At 49.1% G+C, this 15,766-nt stretch overlaps 6 protein-coding genes across 6 annotated transcripts in view; 3 read left to right on the forward strand and 3 right to left on the reverse strand.

Moving 5' to 3' along the window:
• Window positions 1-1,561, forward strand: part of UREG_06522 (uncharacterized protein) — a gene marked incomplete at both ends in the record, with an annotated part of 2,321 nt that extends 760 nt beyond the window's left edge. The window contains 5 exons of the mRNA XM_002583509.1: window positions 142-174; window positions 227-381; window positions 408-573; window positions 633-889; window positions 942-1,561. Coding sequence (XP_002583555.1) covers window positions 142-174; window positions 227-381; window positions 408-573; window positions 633-889; window positions 942-1,561 — 1,231 coding nt within the window. The remainder of the gene's footprint in view (window positions 1-141; window positions 175-226; window positions 382-407; window positions 574-632; window positions 890-941) is intronic.
• A 1,107-nt stretch (window positions 1,562-2,668) lies between these two features.
• UREG_06523 (uncharacterized protein) lies at window positions 2,669-3,498 on the forward strand (the record flags this gene model as incomplete). Its single annotated transcript, XM_002583510.1, has 3 exons — window positions 2,669-2,712; window positions 2,759-2,885; window positions 2,938-3,498. The coding sequence occupies 3 exons, from the start codon at window positions 2,669-2,671 to the stop codon at window positions 3,496-3,498; spliced, it is 732 nt and encodes a 243-aa protein (XP_002583556.1).
• Window positions 3,499-4,614: 1,116 nt separating this feature from the next.
• On the forward strand, window positions 4,615-5,572 carry UREG_06524 (uncharacterized protein; the record flags this gene model as incomplete). Its single annotated transcript, XM_002583511.1, has 4 exons — window positions 4,615-4,753; window positions 4,934-5,123; window positions 5,201-5,325; window positions 5,385-5,572. The coding sequence occupies 4 exons, from the start codon at window positions 4,615-4,617 to the stop codon at window positions 5,570-5,572; spliced, it is 642 nt and encodes a 213-aa protein (XP_002583557.1).
• An 885-nt stretch (window positions 5,573-6,457) lies between these two features.
• UREG_06525 (uncharacterized protein) lies at window positions 6,458-7,814 on the reverse strand (the record flags this gene model as incomplete). Its single annotated transcript, XM_002583512.1, has 2 exons — window positions 6,458-7,566; window positions 7,700-7,814. The coding sequence occupies 2 exons, from the start codon at window positions 7,812-7,814 to the stop codon at window positions 6,458-6,460; spliced, it is 1,224 nt and encodes a 407-aa protein (XP_002583558.1).
• Window positions 7,815-8,384: 570 nt separating this feature from the next.
• UREG_06526 (elongation factor 2) lies at window positions 8,385-11,021 on the reverse strand (the record flags this gene model as incomplete). The annotated part of the gene is made up of 4 exons (XM_002583513.1): window positions 8,385-8,402; window positions 8,458-10,233; window positions 10,289-10,944; window positions 11,003-11,021. The coding sequence occupies 4 exons, from the start codon at window positions 11,019-11,021 to the stop codon at window positions 8,385-8,387; spliced, it is 2,469 nt and encodes an 822-aa protein (XP_002583559.1).
• Window positions 11,022-12,186: 1,165 nt separating this feature from the next.
• Window positions 12,187-15,526, reverse strand: UREG_06527 (uncharacterized protein; the record flags this gene model as incomplete). The annotated part of the gene is made up of 2 exons (XM_002583514.1): window positions 12,187-14,064; window positions 14,192-15,526. 2 exons carry the CDS (start codon window positions 15,524-15,526, stop codon window positions 12,187-12,189), a joined length of 3,213 nt encoding a protein of 1,070 aa, XP_002583560.1.
• Window positions 15,527-15,766: the final 240 nt, after the last annotated feature.

Below are 15,766 nucleotides of genomic sequence, written 5' to 3' on the forward strand. Positions count from 1 at the left end.
GAGATTCACAGCATCTGGCTTCTTCATTGCATATGGAGGCCCCGTGCGGAAGGACTCTGTGGATTATGTCCTCCACCTTGGGTACGTCTTCTTTCATCTAGCGGCAACTTCTGCTTCTAACGACTTTGGCTTCGATTGCAGTGATTATATCTATGAATATGCCGACGGCTTTTAGTGAGTCCAATCATCTCTCGGGGGAGGAATGCGCACTAAACCCAGAATGCAGTGGATCGGGCAAGGACATTGGGCGTGTACCGTTGCCAGATCGCACCATATACACGCTTTACGATTATCGAAAACGCATTGCTACCCACCGGACCGATATTGACCTTGTTGCCAACCATCAGCGCTTTGCATGGATTCCGGTGTGGGATGACCACGGTATGTTGACACCCTACGTCGGTCAGTGCTTTCTAACGGTGCGGCTCTGCTAGAGGTTGGGGACAATACCTATCGTGATGGGTCGTCCTTGCTGAGGAATGTCGAAGCTTCATTCCTTATATCGGGTGGTGTTTCCGTGGACCAGCGGAAAATGAATGCGGTCCGCGCATACTTTGAATGGATGCCCATTAGGTGAGTATGCCAATGGCTGTTTACGGGCCGTACATGCGCTAAAACACTTCTGTAACTAGGCAGGTGGACATGGATGATAACCTTCGGATTTGGAGAAACTTCCAGATTGGCTCCCTTGTCGATGTCCTGATGCTTGATACCAGGCACTATGATCGTTCGATTACCGACTTATACCTCAACCATTTCTATGTCAAGAAGCTAAAGGACGATGCCAGCCGCAGTTTGATGGGCTCTCAGCAAGAAAACTGGTTCTACCGTAATCTAATCAAGTCTTCCGAGCGCGGCGCTAAATGGCGAATCGTTGGGAGTCAGATTGGTAATAATCATACTATTCCATTGGATACCTCTCGCGCTAACTTGTATCTTAGTTTTCTCGCATATCGATCAGTCAGCTGCATTCGGGAAATTGCAAGATTTCAACCTGGATGCTTGGGATGGGTATCAAGCCAACCGGAACCGCACGTTCAAGACTCTCTACGACAACAAAATCAACAACACTATCCTGATTGCGGGAGACTCTCACGCAAATTGGGTTAGCGACGTGGCATGGTTAGACCATGCAAAGTACGATGAGAAAACAGGAGCCGGAGCCATTGGTGTTGAGTTTGCTGGAAGCTCGATCACATCCCCGTCACCAGCTGGAAGCGCCAAAATCGATGCTACCGTCAAGAAGTCAAAGTCGCTGGTAGACAACAACTCGATCCTGCAGTGGTCAGAACTTTACTATCGGGGTTATTTCGAGTTGCATATCACTCCAGCTGAGGTGCAGGCAAAGTTCTTCGGGACTCCCAAAATCCGGGAGCGAGATTTCAGCGAAGTCTCGTTGGCCAATTTCACTGTCAAAGAGGGCGCGAATTGCCTTGACCGTGGGAGCACTGGGGTGCCCGGCGGCGGGATCGTGGAAAACGGCTGGCTTAAAGGGGGCAAGGTAAAGAGGACGGATCTTGCGAATAACACGGAAACCGGACAATGGATGAAGGTTAACTAAAAGGCGACTTTGGTATGCCCTACTTACTATCATGTAGGTAGTGTTGCTGCCATTCGTTGGAACCGGGGCACTCTGTTTAACGTATTTCTTTTTAATCCTCAATCAACTGTGATTGCCATTCCAGGCGAACTTTCAGCCCATCTGTTATAGCAATGGTTGAATCATAGCAGGAAGATTGTGCGGCTGACAATGGTTCCGGTTAACCTGTCCTTTTGAGGCCTAAACCGCTGTCACCTATCACCAATGTATGTCTATATGCATGTTGGAACGGTCAGCCTCAGCCAGATTCCACAGCAGATCCTGAACAGGATGTTTAAAAGGCGAGTCGGACTCTCGCAAACCAAGAACGGTGCTACAGATAAAGCAGTTTTCTGCAATCACAACAAAGACAATGAGAGGATCACCAGCATCCCCAGCCACCAGCCCTGCAAGCTGCACACCCCTGACTTATTAGCTACTCCATAACTACATAAAAACCAAAATCACTGGGTGGATCGGTGTAAGCCCCAAGGCCTAATGCCAAACAACAAGGCTGCCACGTAGGGCTCTTTACGCCACCGGGCGGTGATACTTGCGATATCATCGATATGAAGGGTGGGAACACAAGTTCATTTGTTTTGCTCAAAAAGGCCAAGTTGGAAAATCTCTTTTCACATTTGGCCAACTGTTCTAAAAATCCGCGCAACACTTGCGTGGGCCGAATCACCCTCACCAACAAAATAGGCGAAATCAGCGTCGCCGCACCATCCAGGCTGAAAGATGCTGTTTCTTGATAAAAATTCTAAACCAAACTACAAGCATCGCCGATCTCTTGTTCCCTGGTCCGGCGGTTTGCTCCGGATGCCTGCTAGCTGAGTACATATTCAGGCACTTCCTTTCTCTGGAGGGGCATCTTGATTCTTCTTTCTTTGCTGGTCAAAACTACTGCTTCCTTCACATGGCACCCAAAGCAAAGAAAAAGTCAAGGAGCAGCACCAGCACAGCTTTGGCTCATTTGCCTTCGGAGCCCCAATCCAACACTCTGGTTTGCTTGCCGGTGAGCCAAAACTGCTACATGTTTTCCTAAGTATAACACCTAACTCAGTATGACCCCAGAGTAGCAGCAATATGGAGTTACAAGACACATACTCACTCTCTGCTGGTCTCAAAAGGTAAGATAGAGACCTTGTGATTATTGCCGGATTCTGATCCGTGCAGGTACCACGATTCTGGGCAGTTCACGGACCTCACTATCCGAGTAGCGGGAGAGGAGTTTAAAGTGCATAGAGTGATAGTGTGCAGTCAGTCTGAGTATTTTTCAAGATTATATGATGGTGACTGGAAAGTACGTATAATTAGCCACAACTGCTGAAACCATGCTTACACAGGGAATATAGGAAACAGCAAGAAATGAAGTTGACATTGAGGAGGCTGAACCTGGTGTTGTTGAAGCAATGATTTGCTTCATGTACAACCGTAACTATGATAGTAGTGGAGGGCCTCAATGTCGCGTCTCCCCCCTGTTTCTGAATGCGCAGGTGTATAGCCTGGCTGAACGACTCGGAATCCCTTGCCTGATGGAGAAAGCTAAAGAAATCTTTAAAGACATTGCAAGTACTTGTTGGGACATGGATGACTTTCCTCCAGTGATTTTAGAGGTTTACACCACGACTCCGGAAACCGATCGAGGCCTTCGTGACTTGATAGTCAGGACCTGTATTGCGAACTTGGAATCACTTTTGAAGAAGGGGGAATTTTTGAGCGTGCTGGAAAGCTGTGCTCCCTTTTCAGCTGATATTGCCCGGACTCTGGCCAAAATATCAACTGTGCAGAGAAATATATACCAATGCCCGGATTGTCGCAATCAATTTGAAGCCAGTATTTCCGGCGGTCAAATTAGTTACTGTGTCCACTGTGGGAGTTGTGATTCAAATTGGGATACCCACAAGGTCAAGTAAATCAAGCCACGCCATCGGGTACAACACCTAGTATAGACTGGAGCTGGTCAGGGTGTAGCCAAGCAGGCTTTTAGGCAGACTACTGTCACAGGGTCCTATAAAAATAACATCACCGCACGCCAGGCGGCTTTGGGATATTATCAAATTGCGAACCCTGAATTGAGAAAGCAGCAAAGAACCATCCGAGACGTTACGACCAGCTACTCTATAACCTGACCCCGACAATCAGGGTGTGGTCTTTGCTAGATAATCAATAGACTTTGGCCCTTCATATTAATCCTCATTCTCATCAGAATAGCCCAAAACCAGCTGGATTCCCATTCTTTCTCTTGTTCCATGATCCTGATTTCCTATCCGCATTTCGCCATCATCTTCCTGCTATCGTAAGTTGGGCAATCATTGTAAATTCAACGATTAACTTGCTTCTTGTACGCTTGATATATGGCCTTGAAGCAAGAATCTACCAACGTCAACACCTTGGTGACGATCATAGGCTATTCAGAGCATTAGGCTTGAGTTCCGCCTCCTTCGCACTCTCTGAGGATAGTATTATTAGTTTGCGCAAGCTACTACAACTGTTTCAGATGTTCGAAAGAATCCGAGAGCTACTATGTTACACCACATAAACTAACATAAACAACTGCATAACATCTGGATAACTGTCCACTGCTGCTGGCGTCCCAGCACTCCCGGCTCCGAAAACCATCAGCCAAGTCTCGTTCCGGACAATCTATACAAGGGGCAGTGGGACGGCAATCAGCCGAGGTGCGTCATGCCACCGCCGTTACCCGCGAAAAAGTGTCGTGCAAAGGCGAAGTTTATTGAGAACTAGCGAGGAGGAGCTGCAGACGGGAAGGGTGTTTATGGGGGGCCTGGACTTCTTCAGCTTTGACTTCTTTTTCCTTTTTATCAGGAAGCGAAGAGGGGGGGCCGTTTTGATCAGCCGGGGCTCCGAAGGCGTTGTGGGGATGTGGTGCAGTTATAAAAGGATGAGATCGCTCTGGTGCATTTGAAGAAAAAAGAATCATATATTATTTTAGCTGGACTGACTTCTTCTATATATGATTCTGGCTGTGACGAGTTTATATTGACGCTTGTTTGTGCTTCCGTTTTACCATGGCCGCGATGGGTCGTCTTCTCAACAAGGTCGCCATCGTAACGGGTGCTTCATCCGGAATCGGACGAGCAATTGCATTGAGGTATGCCGCTGAAGGCGCATATGTTGTCTGTGCAGATCTTGATCCTGCGTCGAAAGGTGAATAGTTACCGTCTTTCGTTTTGTTTGCTCTTTACGACGTTGGGGATCTAGATCCGGGAGATATTAAACCATGGAAAAACGGGAGTCGTGGTTCTACGACACCTCGTCTTGTTATTTTCTCCCAAAAGGCCAATTGCGGAAACGAGAATAGTATCTAAACAGTTCCAATACATATAGATCCCGAAGACACCAGGCCGACGCATGAAGCCGTGAATCAAACATACCCCGTCCCGCAAGGAAACGGAGCCTCTCAGGAGAACGGGATTCCCTCGCAGCGTTCAATCTTCCTCAAGACAAATGTTACTTCGGCATCAGAAATGGAAAGCCTCGTGCAAGAGAGCGTGAAGACATTCGGGCGACTGGATATGTATGTCTGGTCTTTGCACCTCCCGAGACCACCATTTCCCTGACAAAACGCATCCTAACCTCGACGGTCGGTCATAGCATGGTCAACAACGCTGGCGTTGCCAACGACCCGAACTACGGGCCTGCTCGCCTCCATGAAACCCCGGAGTCAGCTTGGGACAAGATCGTAGGGGTGAACGCCAAAGGGACTTGGCTAGGATGCAGTAAATAAAGCCCCGGAAGAAATCCACACAGTGAGTGTCCGTATCTAATAACATCGCAGAATACGCCGTCACCCAGATGCTCAAGCAAGACCTCCATCCCAACGGCGATCGGGGCTGGATCGTCAACATGGCTTCAATCCTTGGATTTGTCGGAACCACTGGGACCAGCCCATACTGTTCATCGAAGGGTGCCGTGGTCCAAATGACCAAAGCAATAGCATTAGAATACGGACACGAGGGCATGTAAGTCTTTCCTCCTTTTGTGTCTCCAAGCATCTCTTCGCCGTTAGTAACAGCGCTGTTCGCAGCCATGTCAACGCACTGGCACCGGGATACGTCGCAACATCGCTCGTCAAGCCATTCATGAACCCCGATTCTCCGGATCCCCGTGTTAGAGCGGTATACGCGGCTATCGGCTCTAAACATCCATTTGGGGAACGGATGGGCAAGCCAGAAGAAATTGCTGGTGCTGCCGTGTTTCTAGCTTCTGACGACGCGGGCTTTGTCACTGGCCATACGTTGGCAGTAGAAGGAGGGTATCTTGCTCAATGATTAGGGGCCTTTAAAGTGTTAACTGCGACAATATAATGATCCCACAAAGCCGTATGCCTAAGATTAGTGATGAGAATATGACCGTTAGATTGGATGAATTGGTAAGGCATATCATCCAAAGAATCTCAGAGCCACAAATAACTAAATTCAACATGCAAACATGATACATGTACACTGCGTCACAGGAATGCTTTCATCATGCGCTGTTTAATCAAACAAGAATTGGTAGTAATAATGTGCATGAAGAGAACAGAAATGTAGACTAATACAAAAGACAAATGACTTCAAGTGGCTTCTATGATCATTCTTCCGCAAAACAATGTTTTTTCAGGGGATGTAATATCCAAAACACTAAGAAATGCTGGGCGTCCCAAAGCCACACTCATGACACAATAATTTCTCACAACAGATCCCAGCAACATGCCACATTGCAATGAAACCAATGCACGGTCGTCACTCGTAAAGCTTGTCAATGCGAAGAACCTGCCAAGAAAAAAGGAAAAAGCAAAGAGGAAAAGCGGGAAGGCTGGGGGAAACGGGCAAAAAGAAAAGTTCTCAAGGCTGAAGCTGCTGTTGCACTTCAGCTTAAAGTGCCTGAACCGGCGACATTTGGCTGCAAGCTGGACGTGTTTGCCTGATTCGTTGAGGCTGGAAGCCACTTGAACCCCAGCTCCTCGTCGCTGTCTACCATCTCGTCAAGCATGCGGTCTATTTCATCCCCCGCCTCGTGCTCGAGTCCCGCTCCGCTGGGAATGCGGCTATGCGCATAACAGCCATACGCTCCTCCGTTGGTACCATTGTTAACGAGCGTCGTGCGTTGTATAGCGGCGCGTCGACCTGCGTCATGATCAGTCTCCATGACTGAGCCAGTGGACGCTGATTCGGACCCGAATGCGGATAAGAGTGGAGTTATGTTTGCGCTGCGTGGAATGGGCGGTCTGGGATGTTGCTGGGAGCCTGGAAAATATCCCGAATTCTCAGGACTAGACATGAACAAGAGTGTTTCAATGGCATCTTGTTCCATCAATGCATTCTGTGAGGGCGTTCGTTGTTTCGCAAGGGGATGAGGGTTGTTTAATGGTGTGGAAGAGAGTTGGGGAAACTGAGGCTGCAAAGGAGTCCCTGGTAACAGGGAGGCCGACGAGGCAAGATCGTCTAGCGAAGAGGAGGTTGAGGATTGATGAGTCAATATAGGCCTTTTATTCGGGCTGGAGGTTGAATAGAGAGGGCCATTTGACGCCTCATGGTTGGGATTCGGCCTTCGTCTAGGGTTGTTCAATGCCCCCGAAACGATATCGGCAGGCGGAGCAAGGCGAGGTATGTGCGCCACATCAAGAGGTGCATGTCGGCTCTTCGAATCGATAAAGCGAGGTGATGCGTTTGGGGTATATAGGTCCTTCTCGTGAGTCGCACCGTTGATTGAATACGTGCCTGGCGCAATCCGGGGTCGACCATTGTCGAGTATCTCTCGGAGCCTCTCGCCATTGACATGCCGCTGGCGAGGGGAAATAGATTTTTCTACCTTGGGCGACCGCGTCGTTTGCCTGGGGGTTTGCCGAGTGGCAGTGGGAGACGTAGAGATAGTGTGTCGTCGCGAGAAGACGTATTTCCCTTCTGCAGGGTTGAACTCCCAGTCCCGTTCGAACTTAGATGCGGCATAAGATAATATGCGCAGAGTTGAGCAGACAACTAGAGGAGACAGTATAGTTAGCAGTCAATCCCGGTTTGGATCCCGTACATGGACGACAGGAATGTGTTTACCTCTGCGATCCTGTTGGCATTGGGCTCGGTACTCATCGTAATGGAGTCGTGGGAAACAAACTTGCACGCAAAAGGCGAACGCGGAGGCCCTCACTGGGTGCCGTGGCTACACTTGACCGACTCCGAATGCGATGGCTTAACCTCGATATCGGCAGAGGTGCGTGTTTTGCGGCCATCGTTTCCGCAGCTACACTCAACCTTAACGCGCATTTGGACGCGTGATGGCAGAACCGCGTGCCAAGCCCGACAACACCCAGCGGCAACGTTTTGCTGTCAGGCTGAAGCATCAAGTGGACAGCACTCTCGATACCAGCGATGACCAGAAGTACGCAACTACAGTGAGTGAAGAAAAACTATTGATGATAATCACTGCATTAACTATTCTTTTTAGACTAATAACCATGACAAAACAGACAAAGCAGCGATATCAACAACGATTTGAACCAAATAAGAAAATAAAAGCTGGAATAAACAACACTGCAAGAACCTCAAGACACCCCCGGCTCCGGGTATTCGTGCTTCCCCATGTGCGGGAATTTGGAGCTGAGAATAACAAAGAAAGCGAGCAGTCTTTGAGCTGAACCCCCTTCTATGAAAACCCATGTCACACAGACATCCAGATAACCCTGGCCGTGGTTTTATCGTTTCCTCGTTACCAGATGCATTCCACGGATCGTCGAAATCGTAAAATGGACCATCGACAGCAATGGATTCCCTTCAGGAGCCTATCTCTCGCAAAGAACTTTTTACAATTTGTCATAATACTAAATGTTCAGTTAGCACATGTCTGATTTAACCAGGACGGATAACAAAACTTACGTTCTCAACACCAGGCACGATTTCCTTGATACCCTTGCGCTTACGCATTTCTTGGACAACTTGACCAGGTTTGGTGGATGGATCAAGTGGAGAACCACCGGGGAGAATCTGCCAGTGATCGAATACTGATTGTGGGAAGGCTTGACCGCTGGTAGCGGAACGGAGATCGGCAGAGAAACCGAAAGATTCGTTGACTGGCAAGTAGGCCTTGACAGTGAAGAGAGGAGTTCCGGGTCTCTGCTCTTCGGCGAAAACGTGACCTCGGCGACGAGTAAGGACACCATAGATACCACCCATGGCCTGCTCAGGTACTTGGATTTCGACCAAGAAGACGGGTTCAAGAAGACCGGGCTCAGCCAAAAGAGTGGCGGCATAGATGACACGACGAGCAGTAGGGATGATTTGGCCGCCACCACGATGGATAGCGTCGGCGTGGAGAGTGACATCCAAGATGTTGAAACGGACGGATCTCATTGGCTCTTCAGCAACAGGACCTTCTCTCGAAGCCCACTGGAAGCCAGAAACGACAGAATCCTTGATTTCATTGAGATATTGAACAGCCTTGGTCTGGTCAACAACCAAGTTGGCACCAGTGGTGTCAGGACCGAAGCACCAAATCTTACGTGCATCAGTAACGTCCCAGCCGAACTCATCAGCCAAGATACGGGCACGGGCTTTGAAATCATCACGTGGGCTGATCTTGCCCGCTTCAATGGCATTGGCAACCTCCTCACCAAGCGGCTCAGCCTTGACATAGAGACGGTTGTGCTTGTTGGGAGACTTGGACAAAGCAGTGATGCTTGATTCAGCACCGACGGTTTCACGGTAGGAGACAACAGGGTCGGAAACACGGAGAGGAACACCAGCATGGTCTTCTTCAAGATCCTTCAAGCAAATTTCCAAGTGCAATTCACCAGCACCAGCAATGATGTGTTCACCAGATTCGGAGATCTGGGTCAAAACGCATGGATCAGACTTGGACAGACGCTTAAGACCTTCGACGAGTTTAGGCAAGTCGTTGGCGTTCTTGACTTCAACGGACCGTCGGACGACGGGGGAGACGGAGAATTTCATGACCTTCAAGTTGTGGGCAGTCTCGCTGGTGGTGAGGGTACCAGATTTCAGCAAGAATTGATCAACACCAACCAGGCCGACGATGTTACCAGCAGGGACATCTTCAATTGGTTCAATGAAACGACCCATCATGAGAATGGTACGCTGGATAGCCTTGATGTGCAAGTCTTCCTTCTTGCCAGGAGTGTAGTTGGGGCCTTGAATGCGGACCTTAAGACCGGAGCGAACGGTACCGGCGAAAACACGACCGAAAGCATAGAAGCGACCCTTATCGGAGGTCGGCACCATCTTGGAGACGTAAAGCATGAGAGGAGCCTTGGAGTCACAGTCACGGATACCGATGCAGGCTTCATCGTCGGCGGGACCTTCGTAGAGAGTATCGGCACGGTATTTCTGAGCGGTGACAGGAGATGGCAAGTGGAGAACCATCATTTCCAAAAGAGCATCAGCGGCTGGAAGGAACTTCTTCATAACGACTTTAAGGAGGGGTTTGCCTTCCAATTCCTTCTCCTCGCTCTTCAACTTGATCTCGAGCTTCTCAAGCACGTTGGTAATCTCGTCCTTCTTGGAGTGTGTGATAGCGTTGAAGATCTTGAAGATTGGATCAAGGATGAACTGATTGAAAGCACGCTCAAGCGACTTGCCCTCATGCTCTCCGTTCTTGGTCCATTTCTTGGTCTTAGGATTGAAGTAGTTGTCGCCCTGTCCACATGGTAAGCTCGAGATCGGGAAGAGAAATATTAAGGTATCCACTTACCCAGAGGCGCTCCATCATCTTATTTCTGTCAACACCGAATTTCTTGGCATATTTAGCGGCAAACTGTCTGACGGTGAAAGCCCAGCCGTGAAGGCCGGAACCGAAAGCGACGGTACCCTTGTATGGGTAGACTTGGACATCACCAAGAGCAGGATCGAAGTAAGTAGCAATGATGACGTTAACAGATTCAATGGTACGGGAGAAAGACTGGTAAAGGTCTTCCTTGGAAACTTGAAGCTCGAGAAGAGCACGGTCGACCTTGTTGATGATACACACGGGCTTAATACGTTCACTGAGAGCCTGACGCAGCACAGTCTCGGTTTGGACGCAAACGCCAGAAACGCAGTCGACGACGACGAGGGCACCGTCAGTGACACGGAGGGCAGCAGTGACTTCAGAAGAGAAATCAACGTGACCGGGAGAGTCGATCAAGTTGATCAAGAACTCGTTACCGTCGACCTTTTGGGGGATATCCTTGATGTCCTCTTCGTCTGAAAGATGGGCATAAAGAGAGATGGCGGTGGACTTGATGGTAATACATCTGTCTTGCTCGTCCTGACGAGTATCTGTGAAACGGGTTTCGCCAGCTTTGGCAGCTGAAATGATACCCGCACGTTGAACCAACGAATCGGTCAAGGTAGATTTTCCGTGGTCGACTATTCCGCTGATTATTAATAGGGATGCCAGCGCGAGGGCTTCAGGGATTCAACATACCGTGAGCAATGACGGACATGTTACGGATGTTGGCGGGACGGTCCATCAGTTGACGGATCTATGCAACCCATTGTCAGTATCGAGAGATCCCCCCGGCCTATAAAGGCCAATCGTCACTGCGAATCCTGGCACGTACCTCCTCGACCGTGAAGCTGCAAGAAAAGAACGCAATTAGCAAACCACTCCATTTTGAAAGCGAGACGCGCAGGACACTGATTGATAGCGACGCATCCTAAATCGGCACCATGATAAGTGCTGGACAGCAACTTACTTGACCATCTTGACGGTGTGTTAAATTTTCAGTGCCCTAGAGGCGGGGTTCGATATTTGTGAAAGAAAAAGAAAAAAAATCAACCAAGTAGTAACCAGGATCGAGGGACTCTCGACCTGATCAGATTCTCAGTTGAACTCGAGGGGTTAAGCAGCTCAGGACTGGATTGACAATGATCTGAAGCTGGAGGATGGATGGAGGAGGGGGTTGAGGGAGAGGAGGGAAAAGTGAGAAGATCAAGCGAAGTGGGCAGGTATTAGTAATGGGGGTTATTTTGCCGATGAGGATTTTGTGCATGGAGGGGCTTGCTGGTTGTGCGGTTCTCGCCGGCCGCGGCCGCCCTGATTGGCCGAACCGTGTGAGTAAGCATTGCTTCACTCATTCTCGCTGCGTGTTACCCCGCACAAGTACACCAATGTACCCCCCACTGCCACTACTGCAGGCCATCCGCCTGGTAAGGTACTTCACAGTACCTCCGCTGCGATGTGGTCGCTGGACTACACTTTTTCGTGACTCACGACTGGTGCCGGTATCCAAAGCGCTGAACGGCTCCCAGGGGAGATTCCTCCCAGAGTGACAAAGACGTTGAATATGTATGACGGGCCGGCATCTGCTGTGAGTCACCTGTCGAGTCAGAAAGTTCGGTGAGCCAGAACAGGCTCACCGCAAGATCGCAGTCTTTCTCCTTGATGCTACGTAGCCTAAAGCCCACGTATGATCAGCAAGCGGCAAAACCCTGCCATGGGGACCGAGAAGTCGCATGTTGGCCTCTTGCACAGTTGCGAGTTGGAGACAGAAATAATATTAATTACTATTACAGATTAACTTGAGTTGTAAATGGTCCCATCCAAAATCTATATCACGGTATCCTCTCATGCAAACCGAATCATTCCAATAATGAACCAACCACCTTCTATGAACCCAGGATCTTAAAGTACGCATCTTCCACGTCCTTTACCACTTCCATCAAGGTAACAATGATAATCTGATGCGTGATGTTGGGAAGCTTGTCCCTATGTAATCCAATCCATTCCAACGGCGGAGTCGCTTCCCCCATATCACGCAGCTGAGGCGTCTCGATCACAGGCGTCTCCAGCGCGGTATACGTGTATCTCGATTGCGGGACATTCACAACAGCCGTGATCTTCTCTTGGCCGCTATACTCTCCGTCTTCGCCATTGGGGGCCCCAGTAATCTGAACCGCAGCTTGCGGAAGCGGCTTGCCCAGCCGATTCGCAAGCGCCCGGGAATGGGTATCCCACATGCCGCGGATAAATGCGATGCGCGAGTAGTTCCAGCCCACATCGACCTTGCCTTCGAAAGAGCTTTTGAATATGTAGTCGATGTGGTTCGACGTCGGGATTTGCCAGGTTTCCATTGTCGCCACGAGGCGTGGCACTTTCAAGATAGTTCCCCCGCGTGAGCCAACCGCACGGCTGACGGTTTCGTCAACAGAGAATTCTCCAGGTATGACCTCAGTGGGGCGATTAACGCTGGAGAGGGCTATGCGCAGTTGCCCAAGCGTCAGGCCCAAACCGCCGTGTATTTTCCCGGATTGAATGGCAACAGAAAACTGTGCCTCAGCACCGAGAGCCTCAAGCTTAAATATTTGGTTATCCTGGAAAGTGCTTGGGAATGCACCTATTTTTACTTCTTGTAAGCTCACAACAACTTTTGTTTGGAGGGATATGGGCATCTTGATTTCGTCAGGGTCACTCCTGGCGGCGGACGCCTCCTCGGCCTCAGGGAAACCCAAAATCGATCTCCGCCGTATAAAACCCTCGATTTCCTTCAATGAAGCTTCATATGCCGCTTGCTTGTCCTGTACCAATCGTTGTAGGGTCTGAAAGAGTGCCAGCCCTTGAGAAGCGGTTAAAGTCGTGCAGTAAACATGAAGCTTTCCACCCTCGAGGAAGCTCACGAGGCGGTCGCTGTGTGTTTTCGATGCGTCGCGAACATTATACATCAAAAATTCAAACGAACTCACGTTTGCCACCAAAAACGGCTGATACTCAAATGATACCTTCGACTGCAGGCGGCCGAAACCAATTGCCGCTTGGATCAGCGGAGTGTGATATTCCGAGTGATGGCCATCCATCCATTCAATGGATGTACGAATCTTGAAGTCAAAGAGCTCAACAAGGCCGCCCAGGCGCCCAGTATTTTGTATACTCATGGTTTCAAAACCGACACAGAGGTTTTGTTCCCAATCAGAATTCTTCTTCGAAGAAAGCCAGAGGTTCTTGGTTGCAAACTGCGACTTTCCCAATGTTTGGCCCAAGTCAATTTGAACGTCTAACTGCTCGATTGCAATTGTCGAATTCCATGGGAAAGCTTCAGCCGACGCCATCTGTTGGTATTGCTGCACAAGATATGCCTGACTGTCGAGAGATGGTGGTTTGGCTTTTTGAGCATTAGATGGGTCATCCGGAGGCATCCAGATTTCGTGGAATAGGAGAAAGTCTTGAACTTGTTTGGCATTAATATGCACGCGCGCTGGGTTGATTCTAAGAATAGCCGAAATCCCATTGCTTGAACTGACATGTTTGCTGTTCATCAGTGACACGACAATAGAATCGATATCAAAGTTGGCGGTAGATTCGCTAGAGTAAACGTGCTTGATGGAAGCCTGCAATTTGTTAAATGCCACCAAAATGGCAAAGAATCTTCTCTGCTCCGCAGATTGAACCGTGTTTACCGTAATATAACTATCCTCAAAACGAGCCGTTGCTGCCACACGAGCAATTGGCTGGCAGCTAAGGGTAAATTCCTGCTTGCAAATCCGCAACCCCTATCTTTAGCTTGCAACGCCCCAGGATAGTTGTTGGGTCGTTTGCCCCAATTGACCTTGCCTGTGCGCCTTTTTCCGTGATTCGTGACTCAAGGGTGGCTTTGGTGTCGTGGCCGGACTCTCCTACAACCTCCTTTACACTCGATGTAATCTCTGTGATGAGCGGCACAACAGTTGGATGAAGAACGTTCGTGGACGCGGCAACTTTAACTTCAGCGTTGAGCATGGGATCTTTCCCGTCCTTATCTTCGAATTGGACTTTAATTGCAACGCCTGGAGCACGCAATGTCGCGATCGATATTGTGTCTTGTGGGAAGTAATGGGCACCATGAGCTCCGCTTGACTCCAGGTTAAAACTCGCAGTTGTCCCGGCACCCTCTTCTCGCGGACCATGTCTACCTTGCAAGCTGACTACTGCACCGGCAAAATCGGCATCGACAAGGAGAGACGTCAATTGATTAATATTTGGGCCGATTGCTTTCTTTTCCTGCTCTGATGGCATCTCCTTTCGCCATCTAAGCTTGGCCTCCCGAAGACTCTCACTAGCCGACGCTAAGGATCGCTGGAGAATACTCGCGGGAAGGATAAAATCCGAGGTCACCCGGATATCCAACATTTTACCGGCTGCTTGAAACGAAAGTCTGCGTTCACTCCCAGAAGCCAGGTATCCAACATCGAAAACAGCTTCAGGTAGGAGTGCAGAATTCTGAGATCGGTTTTGTTTGTCGTCACATTGTGGCACCATCTGCAATTGCATTTCTTCAATTCGCAACCGCGCCGCACTTTGTCTTCCAGTAGCTAGTTCAATTCTACTAACTGAGAAAACAAGGTCTTCTAGCTCTTTTCCTTGGGGTGGCTTTGCAAAGGTAGATACTAGCCAGCTTAGTTGTATGCTTGACAAGTCGACAGAATAAATCGCGTCAAAAAGATCTTTCCGAGCAGAGGGTTCGTCCACATTGATCGTAGGGATTTGAGACGCCGGATCTTTGCCTCTTGATCTAATTCGACGCAGCTTTCGCAATTGCTTGATATCCTGGGACATATCAAGCGTTTTGAACCGTTCCTGTAAATGCGCAGCGATATCAACCATCATTGACGCTGTCTCAGCGGACAACGCAATGTGGAAGCATCTGCTGGAAAGATGATAATAGCGAACAACCCCATCTTTGTCGGTTTTCCTTGACGTCCCAGAAAGCTGTGCACTGAGATCTAGGGTCCCAAAAGATTGTATCTGCCCACTTTCACGTCGCCTTAAATCAAAAAGGATTCTTGAAAAGCTGACATCAAGTTGTGGTAGTCCAAGGTCATCAGAGTTATCAAGATTTATCTGAATAACACCCACACCAAGATCCATATCAGCAAAAGAGTTTTCAACCTGCAAACTCGGAGCGCTTGAATGGATATTGATCCCGGCAAGAGTAAGCCGCACATTATAGAGCGGGCTCGGCTTCTCCGTATACATTTCTTCAACAGGCGAAGTAGACCCATGGCGAACAATCTGACCAACGTTGTCTTTTAGAATTCGAATATCATCTTGCAAATCAGATATGAAATGCGATATTTCGGGTCCGCTAACCGCACCCAATATATTCCTCACAGAGTCTGCGTCCACCGTGATAAGCTCAATACTGGAATAGATGTCCAATACTGTACCGGGTCTCCAGCGACGACTTCACGACACGCCCGTTAATAGGAGGGATAG

Source organism: Uncinocarpus reesii, genomic scaffold (genome assembly GCF_000003515.1).
Source record: "Uncinocarpus reesii 1704 scaffold_4 genomic scaffold, whole genome shotgun sequence".
NCBI lineage: Eukaryota > Fungi > Ascomycota > Eurotiomycetes > Onygenales > Onygenaceae > Uncinocarpus > Uncinocarpus reesii.